This window comes from Xiphophorus maculatus, chromosome 4, assembly GCF_002775205.1.
Source record: "Xiphophorus maculatus strain JP 163 A chromosome 4, X_maculatus-5.0-male, whole genome shotgun sequence".
NCBI lineage: Eukaryota > Metazoa > Chordata > Actinopteri > Cyprinodontiformes > Poeciliidae > Xiphophorus > Xiphophorus maculatus.
Window position 1 is genome coordinate 8,031,091 of NC_036446.1, and position 10,487 is coordinate 8,041,577.

The 10,487-nt window shown below is 38.6% G+C and overlaps 1 protein-coding gene across 1 annotated transcript in view; it reads right to left on the reverse strand.

Moving 5' to 3' along the window:
- The window catches only part of fto (FTO, alpha-ketoglutarate dependent dioxygenase), a 143,968-nt gene extending 133,808 nt beyond the window's left edge, over positions 1-10,160 (reverse strand). Inside the window, exon 1 of the mRNA XM_005796113.3 lies at positions 9,915-10,160. Coding sequence (XP_005796170.2) covers positions 9,915-9,992 — 78 coding nt within the window. The 5' untranslated portion in view covers positions 9,993-10,160. The remainder of the gene's footprint in view (positions 1-9,914) is intronic.
- Positions 10,161-10,487: the final 327 nt, after the last annotated feature.

A 10,487-nucleotide genomic window follows, 5' to 3' on the forward strand; every position in this document is an offset into this window, starting at 1 on the left:
TCAGCCAAGGGGCTCCTTTCTTTATGCACGTTTGATCAAGTGCTTGACAGCGCCTGTGGATGGAATTACGGACTACTGAACAAAAAGTGAGGGTGTAAAGGCGGGTGGAAATGAGAGTGTGTTTGTGCAGCTTGGTCTGGACAGCTGAATTTTCCGAGGCCTGACAGCATTAGGCTTGTGACAAGCCTGCTGTACCTCCTCACCAACATATACAAAATGCGAGCTGCCTCCCAGTCCATCACTTAGGATGGCAGAGGGAAGCGTCGGGATAAGAGGTCAGACATGGAGAAAAATGGCAGGGAAGAAGAAGGCACAGAAGACGACGAGCAAGTGGAAGAAGGGAGAGCTGGTCAGGGGTTAAGTGTAGAGAAGACAGCGATGAAAGGCAACTGTCATGCACCAGTGCTCGCCCAGAAGCACCTGTCTCGAGGAGAACATGCAAAGTGTGCCGGTCCCGTCCTGACAATACCCCCACTTTTTCTACACACTCTTGCGCATACAAGCTCTCAGGAAAGGGCTGATGCTCCACCACTGGAAAGGCATCACCTGTCTGACAGCATGCCAGTCAAACTGTCGTTGGCTCTTTCGCATATGCAAGAAAAAGTTAGACTGATGAAGAAAAAAACACACGGGGGGCTCCGAGAAGAAATCACTGAGACATGAACAGACCACCTGAAGTGAGCAGACACCTCTCAAAGACTTGCTTCAGAGTAGATTCTGATATTAGCAATACACAAAGGTCCAAAAAAATCCAGAAAAAATAAACAACACTGGAAGTTTCTTGGAAGCTTGTTTTTTTCACTATAATAATTACTTTAAAAATTAGAAAGTAGTTAACATTTTATATGTGAAAGTCTGTACCAGAAGGCAGACAAAAAGTGCTATGAGCAACTACTCACACCCTTAAAAATTTTTGCATTTTGTCAGATTACAGGCACAAATTTCAATACATTTTACAAGGATTGTAAGTATAGACCAAGATAAAATAGTGAATAGTGGAAAAGGATGGATGGTTTAATGGTATTGATCTGTGAAGTAGTTATGTCCTAATCTGCATTGGCTGTCCCTTGACCTTTATGATGCTTCTAGGTAACTAATGTTCTCTAAAAAAAACTTGGGAGGCCTTCACAGAGTAAATGCTGTTCCTTTACAGAGACTAAAACACACAGAGATGAACATGATTTACAGTTTTTTTTGATGCAAATGGTTACACTGGACTTAATTTAGGGGTACCTGAGTAAACTGTGCCGAACAAATATAAATGCCCACTTTCCCTGTCAAGTGTTTCACTTTCTACATGAAAGCATTTTGAAAACCATCCCCCATTTCACCATTATACACAACATTCATTTGATTTATCACATAAATCCTCAATAAAATACAATTAAGTCGTTTTATAATCTGGTACAATATAAAAAAGGTTCCAGGGGAATGAATATATTTGCAAGGCACTGTGAGAGCAATGCCAAACCCTGTCTTTTGGCTAACAGAGGTGTGTGGCAGAAATTTGAACTCACTTTCACAGCTCACATTTATGGAAAAAAAACTTATGATGTACAAATTAACAGGTTGTATTTACAGCACCTTGTGAACCTGCCCCCCACAGGTTTTGTGAATGAAGGCTTGCAAACTCTCCATTGAAACCAGATGATAACAGCAGGCATTCTTACTTTATTAGAAAGGTGAGTCATTACAAAGGGAAATACACTACACAAATAAACAGCAATGAGAGCTCTTCCAGAGGAATCCTTTCATGAGCAAATATGGCATATTTTGAATGGAGAAAAAACTTCCTTGAATCATAGCTTTGAGTGGCTAATAGGCCCCTCAGAGAATTTAGCCTCTGTGTGTGAGGTGAACAGGTCATTTCCATGTTTATTCAGTACATGTCCAATAAGCAACCACAATGTATTGATTGAACTGATTATTATATGTCTCTCTCGTGAAAGGACACATGCATGACAAATGAACCCTACTTGAACAGGTCACATTGGAAGTCACCTCATGGAACTGAACAGCTGAACTGGACAGTCGGTTTGCATGATAAATACTCCTGCCTTGTTTGCAAATACGTTGCCATCTGTGGGTAATGTCTCAGTGCTTGTTAGGAGCAGTCAGACACATAAGCCTTTAGAGGCGATTTGAACTAGCCATGTTAAAGCTTCTACAACCTTGTAAAACAACTACCTGGCAATACTAACAAGTACAATTGGAAAGAAGGGTTTGGTGAAGATATTTCCCCACTCATAGCCAAATGTTAGCAATTGAGTAAAATTGAAAACTTCAACAGACTCTACGCAATTGTTTCTCAACAGTCGAGGGTCCAGAAACTGTACAAAGCAAAGCATAGAATAAGGGGATGTTTTTTTTCCAGGCTAATCAATTCTAAGATGTCACAGCAAAAAAAAGACCAGTTGTTGCATTATGATTAACCACATTTTATTGGTTACATGCACCTTTAGTTGGAAAAAAGCAGCCTGGTCTGGTTGAGGGATAGGCTAGCACCAGGCTGACTCATAGTAAGAAAAAAAGATCTGTGTTATTCTGAGATTTTACTAGAGATGCAGCAAAGTCATGACTAATTAAGATTTCTTCCCTAAGACTATGACACATAAGAGAGGACAACAAACTACAGATTCCTTGATATATCTTGGAGTTTTGAAATTGAGGATTTAAAAGATTATCCTAATTTATGCATCATAGTATCTGTAAACAAAAATTTACTTTAACTAAATTTAGTTAGGTTGGTAAACTTTTTGCTAGGTAAACACCTAAAGCTTGTTGTTGTGTTCCTTTAAACACCATTTCTACAATATAGCCAGGTACATAATTCTGTTCAGTAAAGCCCAAGTCTTTAGGAAATGGTGGTGCTAAAATGTTTAGGATAACAACTTGTGGGATAAAATCCACAGTAGGAAACAATACATTTTGAGGTACGTGATGCCCACAAACTCAGCTATCCACCTGGATGGATGCAAAAAACTTTCTTAAAGTCTTCAGCAAAGAAAGGAAGCTAAACTGAACAAGTTCAAGGGCCAGAGGCATGAAAGGTTTGTTACAGGAGGAAATTGCAAAGAATAAAAGGAAACAGCAAGTGTAACAGCTAAGCCAATAATTAGCCAAACATCTGGCAGATATAAATTTGAAACGATTTTACTTTAACCAAGAGGTTTGTGTAAATAGATGGGCACCTCTCGAAAAAAACAAAACAAAAACATTACTATCAGTTTTGAAACTGACATGTCATTATAAACATTTTTATAATTGTTAATTTATTAATGTATAATTACTTATTAATTTTGGCATCATAGCAACAACGTCCACCTCAAAGTGGGTAACCCAATTCTGCGTGTTTATATTTTGTAATGACCTCAAAGTCATTGAGGTTCACAGGCCTCCCTACTATCACCCTTTAGCCCCACCCACACATTCTACAACAGATTCAAGTTGGAACTTTGGTTGAGTCATTCCAAAACCTTAACTCTATACAGGGGAGGCTGATTACGAGGATAAAGACCAAATGAGAATAATTACTGAGTGAAAAGAGCTGAAGACAGAGGTATCTAGGAAATGTAACAGCACTAAATGGCTCTCTGGAAATTAACCCAGAGAACCAGAAAACCAAATACAAACCCTAAAGATGACAAAGAACCTCAGAAAAATAGTAACAAGAAGTGAGAGGAGCACTGTGCACAAAAGGAAACAGACTAGCAAAGTAAAACGAGTATAAGAACTACAAAGAGAAACGGCAACCAAACAACTCAATACAAGTCTCGTGTTTTTCTGTTCCTAATAAAAAACAGAATTACAACACGCAATTTAAAATGCGTGTTGCATTTTAAATTTAGAATATGAAATGTTTATGTTGTAAAACATAACAATCCAGTTATTATAGTTATTATATGTAAGTATTCAAAGTACTTTTGATAGTAAGATGTCTACCTATCACATCCTATTTCCAGAAATTGAAAAAATATAGAGCAGAAAAATTAAGACTCTTTCCATATTGAATTCAACATTTGGTTGAGTCATTCCAAAAGGGAGGCTGATTACTAGGATAATCAGTCTAGTAATCAGCTAGGCTGATTACTAGACTGATGAACATGTTGTGAATGTTACAAATTCACAACATTTAAAGCCCTTACGAGTATCCATACTGTTAGTATAAATTAATTTCTTGTTCCATTAGCTTAATGGAATCAGAAGTTTTGTGGTGCTTTTAATGTCTGAATGACTGATTTCATTTCAAGAATGGTTTGACTACCCAAACTGATGTGTAAAAATGTCAATCCAGATATATGAGCACAGATCAAACAACCAAGACAAGGTAAAGACATGCAGATGAAAAGCTCACCAGCAGACTAATCAGCCCCCTCTAACACTCACACGGCCGATCAATAGAAAGACCTGGGGCCCTGGGCCAGCACTATATTACACACCAAAATTTCATATGCATTCATTGATTTTACTTTTCATAATAGTATATCATTGAGCTCCAATGGGAGCAAAAATGGAGGCAAGGGCCAGGGTCAACTCTCACATGGACACATGGATGGATGTTTGTACAATATTGATGGCACACACAGAAAGAAATGACTAAATATCTGGATCAATAGCTCGTTTCCCTTGCTAGGACAGGTTGTTTCAGATGGAAATGTATAAATACTTCTTTATGGCTACGGGACTAATGCTAACTAACAGTGCAAATGCACCCCTTAAGGTAAACTCTTTGATTAGTCAAGGCCAGAGGTGAATAAAAGGGTGTGTATGTGTAGGGATGCCACACTTCCAGTGTCCTGGGGATGATAATGCACGCAGAGGCCCAGTAAAGGGACCAATAATATAGCAAGTCACAAGCCCTGGGCAAAGAGCCCTGACCCCCAATTCATTTATACTAATGACCATCTCAGAGAATATCATTTCTTGTCATGTTGAAATGATGCATACCATGAATAATTTAAAAAATATTTTCTTTGGCTTTATGGTGTAAGCAAATAATGAACATAGAAACAAAGCACAGAGGAGCAGCTGGATATCAAATTAACCTCAGTGATCATTACTTTCTGCTGCTGATAATAGCAAGAGAGCTGCCTGTTTCTAATTTACAGTACAACACAGGAAAACAACACCCAACTACAGAGCTTCTTCTGCTCTGCAGCGGCCAGCAAGGCCATAAAGAGAAGGGAACTGCATCACTGACTGCTCCTTAATTAAATGAAAGCTGTTACTTTCATTTACCTCCCTTCTTTTTTACAAAACGTACCTGCCTAGAGTTGAAGACCTCCCAGGCGCCATCCCTGCTCGGCCCTAAATCATGTTTGGGTGAGTGGCCGGGTGGGTCCCCACTGGACGAATAGCAGCCGCCCAGTGACTAGGCCAGCACAGGGCATGTGGCGGATCGACACCTAGGCAGCGATAAGTAATTCTGTAGAGGATTAGCAGCATGATAGCCTGATCAATACTGTGTGCTCAGGCCATTAGGAATGCAGCGAGGAAATGACCCCCTCTGGTAATAAAGCAGGGCATCTGGGTTCTCCTTCATTTGCCAACTCCATTAGTGTAATAGTATCATTATCTGCCACAGCCGTATTTTTCTAAGCACCGGCTTTAATACAGTCCAACCAGCGGGGGTCTGATGAAGCTCTGAGAGCCCCCATGCCAAGTGTTCCACCATCACCATTCTACACAGAGCCTAGGTGTAAATCTGGCTCCATAGGAGCTTATGTGCTACCCAGCCTCAGGTACACATACCCATGTTTTATGTCAGTACCTTACACTATTTCTCCATTACTGGCTCATTAATAGAGGAAGCAGCATGCAGTTTAGGTTTTGAGGGAGAAAAGATGGCTGCCAGAGCGTGAAGCTGCTGAATGTGCTAAATCTGACACCCTCTCTTGCTAAAACATCAGCCTTGACACGACAGGACATTGGCATTAGTTGCCATAAATCGTTTCCTTTACACTAATTCATCAGCTAACATTTTGTAGGAGAGAATTGATTAACCATGTCCGGATGTGTGGCTACATAATCAGCTTTTACCTCAGTAGCTGTTAATTTAACAGGGCCACCAAGGGAAACACAAACCATTTTAATGAGTGTTTAGAAATTAAATACCCTAAACAGCTTGCACAAGGTGCCACAACTAGAGCAAACCAATGAGGCTGATCTAAGCAATGGCTGGGGCTGAGCCCAGGACCTCACAACATCTGGTGACCCCGTGTGATCATTACTTAGCCGGCTGCTCTCACACACATACACACGCACAAGCTTCCTGTTTCGACCCAACACTTCATACTTGTCATCACTGTACAAATGGGGAGCTTACATCAAAGAACACTGATACGGTGAGTTTGCATCAAAGAACATTGGGTTAAGGGACGAGGTCAGAGCTGTTTTCTCACTTGCCGAGGCATAAGTGGAAACTCATCCTGTGATGACGAAACTGATAGAACATAATGAAATGTTTTAAAGCCCTTTACAAGGCAAATGTAATCGTTACGGTGGTGGGAGGGGAGTAGGGGGCTGCAGCGATAATGTAAAAGAAATATTACCCCTTTCAGGTCAAAACCAGGGCTGCATATCATTTGGAAAACATGAAATTGTGATATCTTTAAATACAGCAATGACAATATCAATTGCAATCACCTCACATTTACCACACTCTACTCTGTCCCTTTAGCATCTTGTTGACTGAACTCTACATTAGGCTTCTATGACAAAACACAGCAATAACTGCAACCTGAAATACTATAGCTAAATACAATATAAATTGGGGCTGCAACTAGAAATTATTTTCTTAATTGATTATTTTAAAAAATTAATCAATTGATCAAATAAAAAGAAATGTTGCAATTCAGAAGATTTTCCATTTAACCACTTAAACCTTTCTGTACAATATTTTAAATACATTAAAATATGAAACCTGCCTCTTGAGGAGTTCTTGGTAGAACATATTCACTGATGCAAACTTTTTTATCTTAAATGCTGCTACATGTATACTTTTTAGCTGTTTTGTTTTAATTACAGATCTGACATTGTTCTTTCAGCAAATGGTATTTTTTTAAAAAAATCTGTGTACGCCTGTTAAATAATCAATAGCTAAATTAGTTGACAATTATTTTAATAATCAATTCATTACGATTGATGCATTTAATCGTTTCAGCCCTGATATAAATATCATAACCCACCCAATATTGCATTCAAGCAGCCCTTCGTCGTTGTGATGATTATTGCAAATTGATACTTTGAAGAGCTCTAGGAAAAAAAACAAAAAACTTCTGAATTATATCAAATAGTCTACATGTTTACTCAGTCGACCAACAAAACCTGTCATATCACATTCTGTTTTGACTTTTTTCATAAATTATCAAGAAAACAAGCTGCCAAAAATTTTTTTTTAAATGTGAAGAATTAAGTAACCATAACTACCTTGCTGAGGGTTGGTTTCTTTAAATAAACAAGGACCCATTAAAATAATCTCTAATCCTTTTCAGAATGGAACAGCAGACAGATTTAATGAAAAAAAAAACAGATAATATCTAAAGTTGCTCTTAACTGTGTCATTACGAAACAACAGATACGATGAAACCTGGTTAAAACTGCATGCAGTTCTTTCTTTGGCTGCTTTACTACAATAAAGTCATTTTGCAATTACATTGGCTCTTGCTCAATCTTTTATTTATCTAAAGAGAAAGGAAGCTAAGCCATTAGGTCTGTGCCGCCCGACTGCCTGGAGGGCCAGCTGGAATGAGTTCCTTCTCTGAGCCGCTCATCTGGCCGCCATGGCTGCTTTCATAAACAGGAGGAACCACGTCTTACATAGTTTCACTGCTGTCTAACATGATCCAAACACATGTGCCTCAGCAGAGAGTCACCAAGTTGGAGGACAGGAGGAGAACAGACAGACAAACAGTAAAAAGCAAGACTATAAGTACAACAGTCCAGAATTGTAGGGCATTGCAGATTAACAATTTGAAGTCCTTATAATGGGATGGCAGAGAAAGTACCAAATAACCGACCCAGAGTTTTCTGAGCCTGCTATAGAGAGTAAAGCCACACTACAGTTCAGCAGGCCGAAAAAACCTACAACAGCATTCTCTTGCCTTCTGCTTACTCTATGATAATCTATGCAATAAGCAAAGCGTCTTTTTATTCTATATTTTGATTTGGTCTACCAAGCAGGATCAAAATAAGAATACATTTATGGCATGGAAAACAATAGTGGATCTGTAACATATATAGTTACATTGTGGCTTTTCTGTTTTATGTCAAAGCAGTTAGATAATGTTTTATGTTTCTAAGTAAACTTTTAGTGTAAATTCCATGATGCAGTAAAACTTTAGTATTTCCACTCACTTTTATCAAACAATCTCATAAAGGCCCATGTCTCATCCTAATACTCTTTAGGTATTGTTTGTTTAATAATCATCAAACAACAACAATGTCTCCCCACAGAAGTTCCACTAGGAAGGTATGGACCAGAAAAGGCATTTCCACAGTAAGATAACTTTGACTAAACACACCACTGGTTCCTGATATGTATGTTTTGCCAAGCCTAAGCAGACTAAATGGCATATGCAGCCACAGAAAAATTCAGTCACAGTGACATTTTCTCCTCATGGAAAGGACTTTAAATCCTAGAAACAATATGAAGGAAAATGTTCTGAATTCCCAAAAACTAAAACTAAAATACCTTGATACAAATACTAGTTATATCCCTGTGGGTAAGTCTGTGCCTTCCAAAATGCCTCAAAACCGACTGTCCCTTCACCAACAGCTTTTTATTTTATATAGAGCTGCACCTTTGAGAATTGATCATATAAATGTAAACAAACCCAGAACATCAGTAGCTATCTTTTTGTATTTCGTTAGCTACAGCTAGGGTTAACATATGCAAAAATAATGGCTGAAAAAACTTCTTCAACTGACATGTATGCAAACTGTTCCAAAAGATCATTCATTCATCCATTGACAATATAAACTGAAGAACATAAATTAGCCCACAATTTCAGCATTTAAATTGCTTTACCTGTCTTACTTTTGAACCTAAACACTTTATGTTTAAAAGCAAAGTTTATTTTAACAGTCTTTTAGATGGAATTTTTTGTGTTGGCATACAGCTAACTTTGAAAATTTAATAGAAAAGAAATATCCTTTATTCTTCCACAGTGGGGAAATTCAGGTGTAACTTCAGCAAAGTGACAGAATAACAAGGCATATTGAGTGAATATCTCTAAGTATATAACAGGAAAGGTCGTAATTTGTTATTTGAGAATGAACAAGTTTCTCCTGCATTATCAAACTGATACTGAAGCCAACGCATCAGCAGTAAAGCCTAAAGCTGCTGACCTGGCAGCTGACCAAAATCCCAAATACTCCGATGACTAACTTCACTATTTGCTTTAGCTCTTGCGCTGAAGATGCTAATTGTAGTGCAATTAGCATCTTTTTCCCCCCTCTATTCCATTCATACGAGAGTAACATCCAAATATAACATGCAAATGTTTTCAGATTTTGTTGTAGTTATGTATTTATATATATAACTTTATTGCAATTGAGGTGAATCTATATTCAAATAATTGCGTGTTGTTTTAATTCGCATCGTGTCGTCTTTCTAATAAATATGGAGTGTAGTCTAGACCTGCTCCTGCAACCTAAAGCTACACATCAGCAGTTCATCTGCTTGATAAAACCGCCGTTTCAATGTGACTGTAATTCTTCATTGTGGCAGACTGAGAGGGGGAAAATGGAAAAACACAATAAAGGAAACAGGCAAGGTGAGGTATGCGCTGACATCCGCAGCTTTCTAGCCTCCAGAATGCAGCCAGCAGCACCGCATACGGAGCGTTAGATATTCAACCAGCGACAGGGCTTAAAAATATGCCAGACCGAACGGAGAAAAACGCTATCAATACCTTTCTTCTCTTCTCCCCCTCACTGTCACCCGATCTTTTCATGTTCCTGGAGTTGTGTTTACACTGCCTCGCTTTCATTAGGGGCGATGTTGGTTGTTGTAGTGCACGAAAAAAACCCGTTTCAACATTTTTTCGGTCTCACACACTGTTGACATAAGAAAGAAGTCGATTTTGTATATTTGCAAGTCATCTAGTCCCGACCCGCGGCGTAAAACGCGTTCTGGTCAAAATTTCTTAACAGGGGTTCTAAAAGCGCAGCCCTGAGAACTACAAATCCCATAAGTGACAGCGTGCTTGCAGCGGAAGTAGAATCAGACCGCTCTGCGCAGGTGCGGCGCAGGTACAGAAACGGTTAAATATTAAATACGGTTATATACGCTTCTAAAATAAAAAACAAAAGAACATTACTGTAGAATAATTTCAATTTTCATGTCATTGTGTTGCTGTGGGATCCATGCGTACTATTTTATATATGCATTTATTAAAGAGAATTGTTTTTCGGTGAAAAATGTCAAGAGAGAGTCAAGGTAAATGAGCGACGGGGGAAGAGGGGTATTTAAACATTACTTATGT